The sequence below is a fragment of the Belonocnema kinseyi genome, chromosome 6 (genome assembly GCF_010883055.1).
Source record: "Belonocnema kinseyi isolate 2016_QV_RU_SX_M_011 chromosome 6, B_treatae_v1, whole genome shotgun sequence".
Taxonomy (NCBI): domain Eukaryota; kingdom Metazoa; phylum Arthropoda; class Insecta; order Hymenoptera; family Cynipidae; genus Belonocnema; species Belonocnema kinseyi.
In genome coordinates, this window is record NC_046662.1 from 29,273,107 (window position 1) to 29,290,843 (window position 17,737).

General features: G+C 25.5%; 1 protein-coding gene across 1 annotated transcript in view; it reads right to left on the reverse strand.

Annotated features, from left to right (window-relative positions):
• Positions 1-8,071: 8,071 nt before the first annotated feature.
• Positions 8,072-17,737, reverse strand: part of LOC117174790 (beta-1,4-galactosyltransferase 1-like) — a 14,404-nt gene continuing 4,738 nt past the window's right edge. Inside the window, exon 2 of the mRNA XM_033364158.1 lies at positions 8,072-8,442. Within this exon, the coding sequence (XP_033220049.1) occupies positions 8,248-8,442 (195 nt within the window). The 3' untranslated portion in view covers positions 8,072-8,247. The remainder of the gene's footprint in view (positions 8,443-17,737) is intronic.

Below are 17,737 nucleotides of genomic sequence, written 5' to 3' on the forward strand. Positions count from 1 at the left end.
AAATATAACTCAAATGTTTAAAACTGGATATTTTTAAATAGAAAGCCTTGATTCATCAAAATGCCAAAGAGATAAGAACTTTCAACTTCGCTATTTTAATTGCTTTGACTTTGAAAATCTTTCATTTTTAAGTAAAATAATAAAATTTTGATGTAAAATTTGCAATTTAAAATTTAGTAGCCGATTTACTAAAAAAACTTGGCAATTTAGAAAACCAATTTTTGACAAACTGGTACATTTTTAATTTTTGTTTTTAAATAAATTTTCAGAGATACAAAGACGCTTGAAATCGAAGTTATGTTTTTCCTCTTTACAGCAGCTATCCACTTATTTCTTTGCATATAAAATGTAATCAAAACAAACGCCCGCTAAACTCATTACTCGCCACCCCGCGCGCTGGCATCGTTTCGTCTATCACCTCCAATCGGCGGCTCACGGCGAATACTTATAAGGCTACGGTGCTGCAATTTTTCCGAACGCCTGAGCTCTCTTTTTGGTCAAGTCGGTGACAGGGTGAATATGACCCAGAGTGTACTCGAAGGGTTAAAATCGATTTTTTTTTAGTTACAAATTTAACTATTTAGTGGGAAATTGATGCATTTTTTAAATTATTCCAAAAAATATATTTTTGCTGTAATATTCACCATTTTTGTCGAAAATTCTTTTTTTGGTGTTGAAAATTAATGATTTTTTTTAGTTTAAAATTACAGTGTTCCCTGAAAAGAGCGCCCAATATCATCCTATTTTCCCTATTTTAAAATCATTTTGGGATGTCAAGCCTATTATTCTATGGAAACAAAATAAAAAATCAGGTTCTTTGATATAAATCGAAGTATTTTATTTTCACAACACTCACACTTATGATATTTGTATTGTAAACATACAAAAACGTACTCACTCAATAAATTACAGTGCATTTTACATTTTTTCTACGTATTACTATTTTTTTTAAATAACATGCATAACTGTTTAAAAAATCCTGTTGTATAATAAAATTCTTTCTAAAAATGCAAAATTCTTGTTTCTAAATGCTGGGGGAACCTCCTTACAGTGGATAACCAATAATTAAAAATACTATATGCAAAATAATTTAATACAATTAATAGATAAGACACTATACATGTTCATAAATTAAAATTAATATTTTTCTTTGATTTGTGTTCTTAATTAATAATTATCCTCTGTAAGGAGGTTTCCCCTAATGCTGTTTTATTTGTTTATATTTATTAAAATCAGTCAGGAAATGATGTAAGATACAGAAAAAACATATCATTGAATCACCCAGTGGGCACAAAATTTAGCGACGTCTTTACGACACCGATACGACATCTTTACGACATTCTATGTCCGTGTCGTTAAGGTGTCTTTACGATATCGTAAATAAGTCGTATGATCTGACGATGTCTTTACGATATCGCAAAGAGACCGAAGCGACATGGACATAGGATTCCGTAAAGATGTCGTAAAGATATCGTAACGATGTCGTAAAGACGTCACCAAACTTTGTGTCCACTGGGTAATTAAGTCTCCCCTAATTGAAAATATTTTAGCCAGTCGATTTACCACCCCTTGGGCACAAAATTTGTTGACGTCTTTACGGCATCGTTACGACAACTTTACGACATCCTATGTCCATGTCGTTAAGGTGTCTTTACGAAATCGTAAATAAGTCGTATGATTTGATGATGTCTTTACGATATCGCAAAGATACCGAAACGACATAGACATAGAGTGTCGTAAAGTTGTCGTGAAGATGTCGTAACGATGTCGTAAAGACGTTACCAAATGTTGTGCCCACTGGGTAAGCTAAGAAATTAGCTGTCTTGTAAAATTATAAATGACTTTTATTTCTTAAAATAAATATTCCCATTTATTAAATGAATAATATATTAAATAATTCATTCAGTGTTATTTTTTCTCAGTTTGTAGTAAATCTAAAATTTACATATTGTTTATTTTATTCGAAGTTATCCATCTTTGGATTGAGTTGTTGCAATTTTCCATCAAAGGGGGAACCTGCCTACAGTGGATAATCATTAAATAAGATCACACAAAAAAAGAAAAATAATTTGAAATTACAAACATTATTAGTGCCTTAAATATTAATGAAATTAAAATGATTATTTTATCAATATTAGTATTTTCAATTAATGATTATCTACTGTAGGCTAGATTATCCACTGTAGACTGGATTGTCCAGCCTTGTCACTGCGCGTCGCGATCAGTCCGGAACCAGAAGTCCTCATAAAGGGCGCGAAAGTTTGATTTGTTCAATGCATCCATTAAAATATTTACGACTGATATACGATTATAGAGGGGACAGGAAAGTTAACTCGGTTTTAGATGACAATACACCGATAAATTGTGGTTAGTGGTGTTTAGAAATAAGAAAAAATATCCAGAACAAAACTGATTTTACCAAAAAATACCAATTTTTAATAAAATACCGGAATTTTCAATTGAAATAGGTAACTTTCAAACATAATATTGAATATTGAAATTTTTGTTTAAAAGAATTAATATTTTCAACCAAAACAAAATTAGTAAACACATTATATTTAAATAAGTTTTCAAACAAAAAATTGAACTTTAAATTAAAATAGTGAATCTTCAATAAATCTTTATTAAAAATTTTGGAAATCTTTTAAAATGTTTAAAAACCTTTTTAAATAATCTCTGAATATTAATTTATTAAAGTAAAAAATCATCTTGAATTTTTCCAGACATTTAGAAAACAAATATTTCCAAATCTTTATATACCTTTCAAAATTCTTAAAAAGTCCTTTTTAATGACGTCTGACCGTTAAAATTGAAAGGAAAAAAATTATTGACTACACTCGATCAAAAATATTATAAAAATAATTGTTTACATAATAAAAGTTTTTTTCTAATGAGAATTGTTCAAGAACTATTTTTTATTAACTTCCCATTTTATATTAAAATAAATTAAAAATATATAACGGGTTCTTATTAATTATTAAATGCGCAAGAATATTTGTAGTCTGTGAGATCAACGCCTTAAATCGAAACCTACATATAGATAAAAAAAAATTGTATTTTTCTAGACGGTTTGGTAATCACTAATAAATAATCTCCTATTCAGTGATGGGCCAGTATTTTCATTCAAGATCAAAAGCAAACTTTGCAAATTTTGCAAATTTTGCAATTTTTCAAATATTTAAATTATCTTACTAAATAAAGAGGCATTAAATGTCTTTTCTAGAAGCGTTTGAATATTATGGCGCCTCATAAAATATTTTTTAATAAAAAAAGTTGAATGCAACCCAAAAAAAAACGAATTTTCAACTAAATTGTTCAATTTTCTACGAAAAAAGATTTATCAGTCAAAAAAGAACAAAATCAACCAAATTATAATTTGAGGGGAAAAATAATGTTTAATAACTATTTATTTTGACATATTATTTGTTTACTTGTATTTGTATTTATTTGAAATAAGTATCTGGATTTTTTTTTATTTTGCAGGATATTACAAATTTTTAGGGAAATTTCGAGACAGTTTAAAATATATTTAGAAATCAAAAAATTTTATTCTCTTCAAAACTTTTATTAGTCAAAAATATCTTTGAAACTGGATCGAAATATTCCTAAAATTTTCAGAAATTTAAAAAAATAAATAAAAACCCTGAAAACCTTCATTGTCTATATACAATTTTGGAAATCATTTTAAATATTTTTAAATTAAGTCACGAACATGAAAAAAAATTTAACTTTTTGTCAGGAATCTTCAGAAAATTTATTTAGTATATTAAAACCTTTAGAAATCTTCAAAATACTTAAGAATTTCATGTCGATATCTTTGAAAATCTACATGTTGATTTAAAAATTTTAATTATTTTTTAAAAAATTTCGAAACATCAAAGATTCTTTTTCATATGGTTCGAATTTTTCGTCTATTTTTTTTTAATTTTTCTAAAATTAAAAAAATTGCCCTCAAACCTTCCTGATTCTTTTTTGACAATTTTGGAAATCTTTTGAAATAATCACTTAAATATACATTTTTAAATGAAAGATTATTTAAATTGTTACCAGGAATCTTTAAAAACATTTTCAAAATATTAAGAAACTTTTTTAAATCCTTAAAAAGCTTAAAAAATTTTTATTTGAAATCTTAAAAAATTGACAAGTCTCAAACATTTTGAAATCTTTTTAAATTTCAAATTATTTTTAAAATTCTTTCCAAACTTCTGAACATCTTTGAAAATGATTCCAATTTTCACTTAATTTCTCAAAATTAAAAAAATGGCTCCAAAATCTTTCATATTATTTTTTGACAATTTTGGAAATCTTTAAAAATATTTTCGAGAAATTTTTAATAATCACTGAAGATAATTTTTCAAAATAAAAAATCACACATTTTTTCACAAATCTGGAAAAAAAATTTCAAAATCTTCAGAAACCATTGATAATCCTTAAGAAGCTGCAAACATTTTATTCGAAAGTTTCAAATATCTACAAGATGATTTACATATTTTGAAATCTTTTTGAATTTGAAATTATTTTTGAAATTTAAAAAACTAATCCAATTTTCTGTAAGGTTTTTAAAAAATAAATTTTTTTAAACTGCATTCGAATTTTCCCTTAATTTTTGGAAAATTTCTCGAAATTAAAAAAATTGCTTTCAAATCTTTCAGATTCTTTTTTGACAACTTTGGAAATCTTTTAAAATTACAAAATTTTTTTTTAAATAATCGCTGAATATTAAGTTTTCAAAATAAAAAATCATCTTGAATTTTTTAAGAAATTAAACAATATATATTTCAAAACCTTAAGAAACCTTTCAAAATTCTCAACAAGTTACAAAATTTTTATTTCGAAAATTAAAAACTCTAAAAGCTGATTCGAAATTTTGGATACCTTTTTAGATTTTAAATTATTAAAAATGATTGATAATTTTTCAAAACGATTCAAATTTTCCATTAAAATTTTTGAAAAATCTCTCAAAATTGCCGTAAAATCTTCCAGATTCTTTTCTGGCAATTTTGAAAACCTTTTCAAATGTTTTAAAATTTTTTAAATAATCGTTTAGAATTAATTTTTTTTAATAAATTTTTTTTATTCTCCTAAAACCATTCAACATTTTTAAATAGCTGCTATATATTTTATTCACAACTATTAAATATCTCTTAAAATTACTCGAATTTTTTCTAAGAATTTTATAATCTTGGAAAGTTTTAAGAGTTTCCTTCAAAATTAAGAAATATTTTCAAAATATTTCGAAACTTTACAAAATCATTCAAGAATTTCAAAATTTTAATTCGAATAACTCAAAAATCTACAAGCTGTTAAATTTTTTGAAATATTTGTAAATTTTATATTATTTTTAAAATTCTTTCGAAACTTTTAAATATCTTTGAAAATTATTGGAATTTTCCCTTAATTTTTGGAAAATATCTCAAAATTACAAACATTGTTCTAAAATCTTTCAGATTATTTTTTTGAGATTCTGCAAATATTTCGCTACATTAAAAAAATTTAATAATCAGTGAAAGATAATTTTTCAAATAAAAAATTACCATACATTTTTTTAGGAATCTTGAAAAAAAAATCTTCAGAAACATTTGAAAATCCTTAAAAAGCTGAACAATTTATAACTTTTGAAAATGTTTCGAATTTTCCGTTTAAATTATTAAAAAATCTGTCAAGATAGAAAAAAATTGCCCTAAAATCTTCTAGATTCTTTTTCATATTTCAAAATAAAAAATCATTAAAAAGTTTCAAAATTTTAATGGGAAATATACAAAAATCTACAAGCTGGTAAAAAATTTTGAAATATTTATTATAAATATAATAAATAAATAATAAGTATATTAATATTATTTATTATATTATATATACTAAATATTTTTTATTATTTTCAAAATTCTTTCGAAATATCTTTGAAAATTATTCGAATTTTCCCTTAATTTCTTAAAAATGTTTTGAAATTTTTTAAAACGTTTCTAAAATCTTTCAGATTTTTTTTTGAAAGTTTTGAAAATTTTTAGAAATCTTTAAAACCATTTTTAAATAATCGGTAAAAATTAATTTTTCAAAATAAAAAATTATGAATTTTTCTAGGTATTTAGAAAACAAATATTTCCAAATCTTTAGACCCTTTCAAAATTCTTGAAAAGCTGGACAAATTTGCATTCGAAAGCTAAACAAATATATATGTCAAAGTTAAAAAAAAAATGGTCCTAAAATCTTCCAGATTCCTTTCTGATGATTTTGTAAATCTTTTGAAATGCTTTAAATTCTTTGTTAATAATTTTTCAAAATAGAAAATAATAAAAAAAGTTTCCAGGAACCTTAAGACATTTTTATTATCCTATTGAAACTGTTCAAAGTTCTTTAAAAACTTCTTAATATTTCTGAAATCTCTTAAATAGTTCTGAAATCTTATTCAATTCTCTCTTAAAATTCATATTTAAAAGAAATCATTAAACATTTTCTCAGGAATCTTAAGAAATATTTTCAAAATATTTAGAAACGTTACAAAAGCCTTAAAAAGCTTTAAAATTTTAATTCGAATTTTTTCAATTATTTTTAAAATTCTTTCGACATTTCTAAATACCTAATTTCCCCTTAATAAAAAAATTCGAAATTGAAAAAATTGCTAAAAAATCTTTCAGATTCTCATTCTTGGAAATCTTTTTAAATAACCGCTGAAAATTAATTTTTCAAAATCAAAAATCATCTTAAATTTTTCCAGGGATCTTTAAAAACTTTCAAAATCTTTTGAAACCTTTCAAAATCCTTATCAAGCTGCAACATTTTTATTCGAAAGCTTTAAAAATTTAGAAGCTTATTTAAATTGTTGGAAATCTTTTTAAATTTTACATTATTTGTAAAAACTTTGGTGTATTTTTCAAAATGATTCAAGTTTTCTGTTTAAATTTTTGAAAAAAACTGTCAATATTTTAAAAAATTGCCCTAAAATCTTCCAGATTTTTTTTTTGCAACTTTGAAATTTTTAACAATGTTTAGAATAGTTTTTTAAAATATCTTAAAATTAAAACATCTTATATCTTCCCAGGATTCTCAAGATATTTTTTTTTATTCTTTTGAAAACGTTTAAAATTCTTAAATAGCTCCTAATATTTTGTTCGCAAGTCCTGAGTATTTCTTAAAATTACTCGAATTTTTTCTAAAAATTTTCTATTCTTGCAAAGTTTAAACAATTTTATTTAAAATTTTCTAAATTATTTATAGAAATTTTAGGCAAAAATATGAAATCTTTTTCAATCTTTTTAAATATTTAATTATCTTTGGAACGTTTTCAAAACGTCTAAATACCTTTTTAAATTATTCGAATTTGTCTCTTGAAGTCTTCGAAAATTAAAAATATTGACCCAAATTTTTCCAGGTGATTCTTTTTTTACAGTTTTGGAAATTAAAAGAAAAAAAGTTTTCCTGAAAATTTCCTGTATTGTACAAGATAATTAAAATGTTCGAAATGTAAATTTTATGTAAAGATATTTTTTGAACTTACAAAAATAGGGAAAAATCTGAAAAAAAAGGATTTTATGAGGCAACTTAAAAAATTTAAATAAAGTGAGTTTTAAAGTATTTGAAAAATTAATAAATAAAAAAAATTTATTAAGAAAAATGGAATAATGTAACAATTAATAGACCAGAAATAAAATATAAAGCGCGCTTTTGATCAATGCATTACAAATACATATAAATTTTTATCTTATAATATTGATATGTATAAGAGTAATTTTTAAATTGCATAAAAAATCTATCTATAAAATACTTATCTTAAGCACTGCCCATCGCTAAATACAAATAATTTAATAATTATTATAAATAATTAATACTAGGGTGGTCCAAAAAAAAATGTTTAAGTTCAAACGCTTTTCGATTTTTGCAATAATAAATGATTAAAATATTCATTTAAAAAATATATTCTGTGATTTCAAGAAATAAAAAAAAACTTTATTTTTCAAGAAAACAGTTTTAAACATACAAAAAAAATATTTAAAAAAAAAAGTTTTATTAATTTATTTTTTTCTTACTGTTGATTATTACCAATTTTTTAAATAAAATAAATAAACTTTTTGTAAGCTTTCAAATTTTTTCAATAATAATCATGTTTTTTTTCAATTAAATCCTCAGTAATGTTGTTTTGATTTTCTAAATCAGCGTTTTAACGATTGGAAAAAAAGTATTTTTTTTTGTACCACCCTAATAATTATTGATAAAATTGTGTGAAGTTCAGTTTACAAAATTTCGAAACTGATTTTAAACATCGGCTAATATCCAAGAATATAGAGGTCGTAGCTGGTGATCTAAAACTTTGTATTCGAGATTATTGATACCATCGGTATCAAACCTTCGAACTCCATTTTCAAGATTTGAGAAGCGCGCGGTGCTTGGTGACTCCTTTTTGTGATTAAGCATGTAGTATTGAGCTACATCCGGTCCAAATCTAGTGACCTGGGAAGAAATAATTATTTTTTTAAACTACCAGAACAATTCAGAAAAAAAATTGAAAACAAATTCCCCCCTTTTTTCAAGTCTCTACAAATTTTAAAAATCAAAAAAATGTTCCTCTTCCAATTCAGAGAAAACTAAAAATCAAAATTTCGTCAATAATATTTAAAAAATCGGACACTAAATCTGAAAATTGTTCCTTTCGAAGCAGCCCTATGCATCGCCCCCACTCTTTCTGTTAGCATCCGGAGGGGTATTGTAGTTCAAATAAATCCAATAGATGGCGCTCCGATCAGGTAGGCCTGACTTCGCGTTGTTGTGTATAGGAAAAACACAAAAATTCATTAAAAACTTGATACTTTTTATGAATAAAGAGGGAAAAACTAAGTTTTTAGTAACAATAAGAGCAGCTGTAATTAGTAATCCAAAAAATTCATGAAAACATGTAACTTAATATCATGAAAATTGAATAGAAAGATGAGTATTTAAAAAACAATTTGAATTGTTTTCATATTTTTCTATTGTTTATTTTTCTAATATAATTAATTAATTTTATACACAACTGTACTTTTGCAAATTTCAAACATTGATAATTCGCCTTATAATACACTTTTTTATTAATTCATCTGGACATTCCCGCTCTCTAAAAAATATACATTATTTATTTATAATCAAGGTGGAGACATGAGCGGGAAACCGAGAAAGACCGAGAGAAAAATTGGAAAATACCGGGAATTGTATAATTTTTATTTGATCTACAGTTGCAGGGCATGTAAGTGAAAATAATTATTGTTTTTATTTTATAAAAGGGAGTTGGTAAAGAAATCAAATGTCCCTTCGGACAAGGAATTTTTGTTGCAAGTCAAAATTCGTCACAATTTAAAAGTTCCTTCTTCCGAAATTATAGAAAAAGAGAGTGCAAAGACGGTAAATAAATGAATTTTCAATTTAAAAAGACAAATTTACATTCAAAATGTTGAACTTTGCACTATAAAAGGTTAATTTTCCACCCCAAATAGTTATATTTTCTACTGAAATAGTGAAATTTTTAATCAAAAAATTGATTTTTAAAAAAATAGTTATATTTTTAAAAAGATGTGAATTTTCATTTAATATGATGAATCGTCCAACAATCAAATTAATTTTCAACAAAAGAGAAAAATTGTTGTTGCAGAAAAAAGTAGTTGCATTTTCAAGAAAAAAGGTAAATTCTTAAAGAAAATTGTGAAAAAAATTATATTATAATTTAGAAATATTTCTTTTTCGGAATACTACTTCTACTCTAAAAATTACTTGAAGCAACCTCTTTTTTTAAACTTCGGGAAAAGTAACTTTTAAATTGTGACGAATTTTGACTTGGAACAGGCATTTTTCAAACTGCTTTCTTCTAAATCTAACTTTAAGTTCTATAAAAAAAATTCCCGTCCCATGGCAAAAATTCCTTGTCCCAAGGGAAATTATAATACTTTACCGAAACTCCCTGTCCTAAAATAAAAACGATAATTATTTTCACTCATACTCCCTGCAACCGTACATAAAGTAAAAATTACTTTTCGAAACTGACAAAAATTACTAAAATATTGAGAACTTGAATTTTGCTACGATCAGAAGTAAATTCCTGGTTTTCTAATTCAATTCCGGGGTTTTCCCGGTTACCCGTTAAAGCCGCTAGTCTGATTATAAATAAATTATATATAGATATATATATTTTTAGAAAGCTGAATTGTATAGATTAATTAATAAAAAAGTATATTGTAAGGCTAATTATTCATGTTTAAATATTATTATTACTATTGTTACACAGGCCGACAAAATTTAACAAAAGTCAAAAGCCAGAAGGCAGACCAAACATTTCCGAAGGATTTTGATGCGCTGAATCCGAATCCGAACTCAAAATTGCTCCTGTACATCAGGTTTTCAAGGTATCCTAACCTAAAAGTACAAAAAACGCGTTTTTTAGCTGTTTTTGAGGTTATGTGACTGTACAAGAAAAATGTCTACCACAAAGCTAATATGGAATTTGAAAGTGCTAATCTTCCCATTTCAAACCTACTTGGATTTATTAGGATATCTTTATTTTTCACCAAAATATTGTAATTTGAAATTTTTTATTTTAGCGTTTTAACGCATTAACGCTGAGGTGTTCAGATTGATACAACGCATTCTCTATTGCTGACGGTACAATATTTTTTCAAAATATCATCTCAGGGGTTTTCGAGGGTGCCCTTTCTACTGCCGGTGTCAGATTTTGTTATAACCCCTAGAAGATCCAATATGGCGGCCACAATTTAGGGCTTTGAAAAAGAACAAAGGATCCCGCACAAAATACCAACAAAAATGCGTACAGTCATTTGGAACAAAACTTTGCACATTGATAAAACAATAAAAAAATATGGAACCCGTGTCTTTTTATTTCTACGGAAGCCGTTTCCTAGGGGTAAAAACCACCCCTTACAAGCTACAAGCATACTAACCCACCTGACTCTGGGAACAATAAGTTTAGTCGCATTGATTCGTGAGTTGATCGGTCACTTTTGTTTTCAGAGTGATTTCTAATACCAATCTTGGCTGGTGTAACACTTTTTACATCAGGGTAAACGATCTTCTCTAAATACTTTTTAGAAAAACCTCCTGTTTTGCATAAGCAAAAGTAACAATCAGTATCATGATCGTTGCGCTCACGCCAAACAGGTTGTTTAATAACAGTCTGCGTCTTGGTACATTCATCTTCCCAATTTTGCAAATTTAATCTACAAGCATGACAAATTGAGGTTGGTACCCATAGTTTATCCAAGTTTTTCATTGAAGTCCCACAACAGTTGAAGTATGACGTTTTTATCGAGTCATTAATTGATCGACGGTATTTGTCCGTTTCATACTTTCCACAAACGTGACAAAACGTATTAACTTTCCTAGCGCAAGGAGGTCTTGAACTCATTTTTTTTCTTATAATTAGCAGTAGCGTGAGAAATCTAAAACTCACTATATACAAAAATCACGATCGACACGAAATGTAACCGCTAGACAGATTTCAAATACAAAAAGAATTTTATTACCTACGCATCCAAGCGTTATCCCGCCACTCAAACGTGATCTCTAACACGGAAAAATTTGTAGCAAAGAAAAGAATTTCATCACCTGCGCATAACACGTCATAAAAGCGTCGCCAGCTCAGTGAGCCAGCTAGGGATCGAAGACTGTCTGCGCCGTAGAACGGCGCGCACATACAGCGAATGTGAACATTAGAATGCACACAGAGTGCGCAGTAGCATTCCGCGCAGTCCGTATTCTTTTGTCTTATTAATGTGCGAAGTTTGGTTCCAAACGACTGCACGCTTTTTTGCTGGTATTTTGTACGGGATCTTTTTTTCTTTTTTAAAGCCCTAAATTGTGGTCGCCATATTGGATTTTCTGGAGTTATAACAAAAAACAGATACCGGCAATAGAAAGGGCACCCTCGAAAACCCCTGAGATAATATTTTGAAGAAAAAATATCGTACCGTCAGCAATAGAGAAAGCGTTGTATAAATCTGAACACCTCAGCGTTAATGGGTGAAAACGTTAAAATACAAAATTTTAAATTACAATATTTTGGTAAAAAATAAAGATATCCTAATAAATCCAAATAGGTTTGAAAAGGGAAGATTAGTACTTTCAAATTCCATATTAAATTTGTGGTAGACATTTTTCTTGTTCGGTTACATACCTCAAAAACAGCTGAAAAGCGCGTTTTTGCACTTTTAGGTTAGGATATCTTGAAAATCTGACGTACAGGAGCAATTTTGAGCTCGGATTCGGATTCAGCGCATCAAAATCCTTCGGAAATATTAGGTCTGGTGTCTGGCATTACAATTTGTCGGCCTGTGTTATTAGTAATCTTACCAATCAATTATTGAAATTTGCAACAATTACAATTGTTTACAGAATTAATTAATTATATTAGAAAAATAAACAATAGAAAAATATGAACACAATTCAAATTGTTTTTTAAATACTCATCTTTCTATTCAATTATCCTAATATTAAATTACATGTGTTCATGAATTGCTTGGATCACTAATTATAGCTGCTCTTATTGTTACTGAAAACTTTGTTCTTCCTTTTATATTTATAAAAAGTAACAAGTTTTTAATTAATTCTAGTATTTTAGCTATACATAACAATGCAAAGACAGGCTTACCTGTTCGGAGCGCCATCTATTGGATTTATTTGAACTACGATACCTAAAATAACAACTACCGCATACACATACACGGACAATGCATAAGGCTGATTCGAAGTAATAAAAACTAAACTGCGAATGAGAGCACTCAAAGTGAAACTCTTGAATTTAAAAATTTGGAAATTAAAATTAAAGTTTAGAAGTTGTTTCGTTAACAAATTTTGTATTCAAATAAACAATAATTTAGACGTAAAAAATCAAAGTTAATAACAATTTTCAACCGCGAATTATTTAATTAAATACAGTTAAGCTGCCAAATTGAAACTTTAAACTTTTATTATTTTTAGAGTTCAAAGATTCAGATTTAGTTCCAAAAATTTAAATCGACGTTATCATTTTCAATGCTCTGAATTAAAGAATCAATCAACGAATTAAATATTTTTTCAAAATTGTACCATTTTAAGAAATTTTAAATTATAATTCCAGCTCAGAAGTGATTAAAATTGAAAATTCCCTGCTTAAATCCCCAATTTTAATTTTTCTCGAAAATTCTCTATTTCAACCAATTGTAAGAATTACTTTTTTTTTGTTAAATTCCTTGTTTCAATTTATAATTTAAATTTTTCAAAAATACCTCGTTTCAATCCAGAATTATAATTTTGTATAAAAAATTCACTTTTACATTCAGAATTTTTATTTTTCTGGATAAATTCCAGTTTCAACTCAAAATTAATTAAACATTGAAATTTCCTTGTTCAAATCCGGAATTTCAACCCTTAAAATACATTGTGGGTGTCAGTGGCCCCAAGCAATTTTTCCAACTCTTATAAACCATACTTCATTCGAAAAAATTGAGAAAGTGTCGCCATCTAGCTTTAGTTGAAGACACTAAATCTAAGTAAAGTCATTTCGCATGCTGCTGAAAGTGCAGGTAAAAAAATCGTGGGGTGTCTAACACCCAGTGTGCACTTAGTGACTGAAAAAGTAATTTTGAAGCAAATTTGTTGTTGAAATTTTATTGATTTTTGTTTACTTTCTAACGTAAGTATATCATGTGAAGTGAAATAATTTTTTTCTCGATTATTTCATACTTTTTTTCTTTGTAGTTGGCTTATAACTTGCGGCAGCACGTCATGCGAGAGCAGACTGTGGATGTGTTTAATAAAATATAATTGTTAAAATACAGTTATATATGTCTCTTTTTTTCAATTTCTTGCATCTTTATAGTATGAGATATCAACGTTCCTCGATTTTTACAATAATAAATCGAATTAAAAGCAAAAAATTGTATTAATCATTTTATCATAAAATTGACTTTTCAACTGTGCAAATAAATATCTTTTATGAAAGGACACTATTTCAAAAGTATAGTCATAAATTTTCAGTTTAAAATAATTAAAATTGCGTGAGTTATGAATTTCTAAGTAAAAATACCCATATTTTCACTTTTTTCAATAATTTTTTAAACAAACTTAAAATAAATAAATAAATAAATAGCTATTAAATCAACTCTGCCTTATAAAAGATACCTTAAACTATATCGGATAATTTTATTGTGACAAAGTATTCAATAGGGGTTAAACAATACACGATTAAATACGCTAGGGTGTTGCCCACCCACGATGCACTTTACCGTTTTTTTACCATGTATGCACTTTGAGGGTTAATACTTTCCATAAATTCTTCGTTTCAGCTAAAAATTAGAATTTTTCTGCAAAATTCCATGTTCCCATTCATGATTTTTTCTTCAACAATATTCCGTTTCAACTTAGAATCAGAATAAATTCTTTTAAAAAATTCCCTGTTCACTTTTGGAATTTATTTAAAATTAAAAATTTCCGTTTCCAAGACCATTTATAAAAGTTAAATTATATTTATTTTAAATGGTTTAAAAATAATTAAAATGCTTCGAAATTTTATTTTAAAATCTTAAAACATCTACATGCTGTTTTAAATTTTTTCACATTTTTTTTATTTTGCTAAATTAAAGAAATTTTCCTAAACCTTCCACATTTATTTTTGAAAATGCTGTAAGTCTTTAAAATCTTCTCGAATATTGTCTTAAGATTAGTTTATTAAAATAAAGAATCATTTGAAATTTTCTTAGGAAATGTTTTTTATTCTTCTGAAGCCTGTCAAACTTCTAAAAAAGCTTCTAAAGGTCATTTAAAATTTTTAATTAATTTTGAATTAAAATGCTGAAAAGAAAAAATGGTCACTTTTAAATCAGAAAAAGAACCTTTACTCAGTCCCTTCCGAATGTAAAATTTTTTTAATATAAAATTTTCCTCTTCCAATTAAAAAAAATTGGGAATAAAAAAGTTCTTCACTCAAATTTAATGAAAATGTTAAAAATAAAAATGGCATCTTCTAATTTAAAAAATTAAAACAAAAATGTTCTCCTTTTCAACTTAATAAAAATGTTTAAAATAAAAAAAATTATTCTTTCAATTCATCGAAATATTCAAAACCAAAATTTCCTCGTTCCCAACTCGAATCGAAAAATATTAAAAATACCAAGTTTGGCCGACTTCAACTCAATAAAAATGTAAAACACAAAAGAGTTCCTACTCCAATTCAAAAAATTTTAATAAATATTTAAATTAAATAAGTATTAATTCTTTATTATCTTTTAAAAATAGAATTGAAAGATGCAAACTTTTTTTATAAAAATCTTTCTAAATTGAATTATTTTAATTTTAAGTAGTTTCATTTTCTGTTCAAAAATTTAATTTTTTACTAAAAAACAAACGAATTTTCAAATGAAGAATATACATTTATAACCGAATATAGAGTACTTCAATTTTCATTTAAAAAATTAATTTTCAACCAAATATTTGATCTTTGTGAAATAACTGAAATCTTTTGAAGCTTTTTAATCATCTGAAATTATTTTGAGAATATTTTGAAGATTTAGAAATATTTCAAATATTTTTTTAAGATATTTGGTAATATTTGTGAAATCTTTCGCGAAATATTTTTAATTTATATGAAATTCTTTAAATCAATCTAAAATCTCTGCTAAATTTTTGAAATATTTTTAATCTTTGTGAAATGTTTCGAAACCTTTGCCACATATTTTTCAAATTATTCAAATATTTGAAAAAACATGACATTTTTTGTGAAATCTTTCTAAAATTTTTGGAAATCTTTGCAAAATATTACAAATATTTTTAAGGCATTTAGTAATATTTGCAAAAGTATTGAAATCGTTATAAAATGTTTGGAAAGTCATTTAAGTCTTTGTGCAATTCTTTAAATCCATCTAAAATCTTTGTTAAATATTTTTAATCTTTGTGAAATGTTTGGAAACCTTTGCGAAATATTTTGTAATATTTGTAATATTATTGAAACCTTTGTGAAATAACTGAAGTCTTTTGAACTTTTTTCAATCTATCTGTAAATATTTTTGAAATATTTGTCATAAAATCTTTGTGAAATATTTGAAATATTTTCAAGATATTTGGTAATGTTTGTTAAATATTTGCTACAAATTTTAATGTTTCGAATCTTTGGAAATCTTTGGAATTTTTTTAAGATATTTAGTAATATTTGTGAACTTACTGTTCTTTGTAAAATCTCTTAAATATTCAAAATCTTTGCGAAATATTTAAAATATTTGGAAAATTATTAAAGTCTTTGTAAAATATTTCTAAAAATTTTGGAAATCTTTCCGAATTATTTGAAATCTTTGTGAAATGTTTCTGAATTTTTTCTTAATTTTCGCGAAACATTTGTAATATTTAAAAATATTATAAAGTTATTTGGTAATATTTGTGAAATTGATTAAATCTTTGTGAAACATTTGAAATATTTGTAAAATTATTCAAATTTGTGAAATATTTTTAATCAATCCAAAATCTTTTCTAAATATTTTAAATATTTGAGATCTTTGCGAAATATTTTTAAGATATTTTTGAAGTTGAATATAAATATAAATCATTCAAGTCTTTGTAAAATATTTTTAATCTACCTAAATTTTTTTTGTGAAATCTTTGGGAAATAGTTTTTTTTAAACATTTGATAACATTTGTGAATTTATTGAAATCTTTGAGAAAGCATAAATTCTTCGTGAAATATTTTTAAACTTTGGAAAACTTTGGGAAATAAATTCTTCAGAAATCTTTGTGAAATATTTTTAAGATATATGGTAATATTTCAAAAATCTTGGCGAAATATTTTTAATACATTTAGTACATTTGGTAATGTTTATTAAATTATTTTAATCTTTGTGAAATATTGAAAATCTTTGAGAAATATTTTTAAAATATTTGTGATAATATTGAAAACTTAGTGAAATAACTTTAGTATTTTTAAATTTTTACAATCTATCTGAAAATATTTGTCATAAAATCTTTAAAAATCTTTGTGAAATATTTGGAATATTTCCAAAATCTTTGCGAAATATTTGAAATATGTGGTAATATTTGTGATATTATTGAAATCTTTGTGAAATAACTGAAGTCTTCTGAAGTTTTTCTAATCTATCTGAAAATATTTTTAGAATATTTTTAAGATATAAAAATATTTAGAATACTTTTAAGATATTTGGTAATATTTGTGAAATTATTTAAATCTTTGAAAAATCATTCAAGTTTTTGTGAAATCTTTTAACATTTTTTAGAAATCCTTGCGAAATATTTTAAATATTTTTGAAATATTTTAAATCTTTTGTTACATTTTTAAAAACCTTCTGAAATATTTTCAAGATATTTGTGAAATTATTTACGTTTTTAGAAAATCATTCAAGTCTTTGTGAAATTCTTTAAATCTATCTAAAATATTTGCTAAATATTGGAAATGTTTTAAATCTTTGTGAAATGTTTGGAAACCTTTGTGAAAAATTTGGTACTATTTGTGATATTATTGAAATTTTTGTGAAATATCTGAAATGATTTTAAGTTTTTTAACCCTTAAATGGCCAAAACGCCACTACCGGTACACTGCTTTTCAATGGCCAATAACTAAGACTATTCGACACTAGAAAAAATTGAGACACACATATTTTTATTGCTTAAGATCTCCTCTTTCCGGCGGTGCCAATGAAATTCCTCAAAAAATTTTCTTATTATCCCAAAATGCAGTTTAAACAAAAAAAAACGTGATTTTTCGTGCCTATTTTTTTTTGTGAACCAT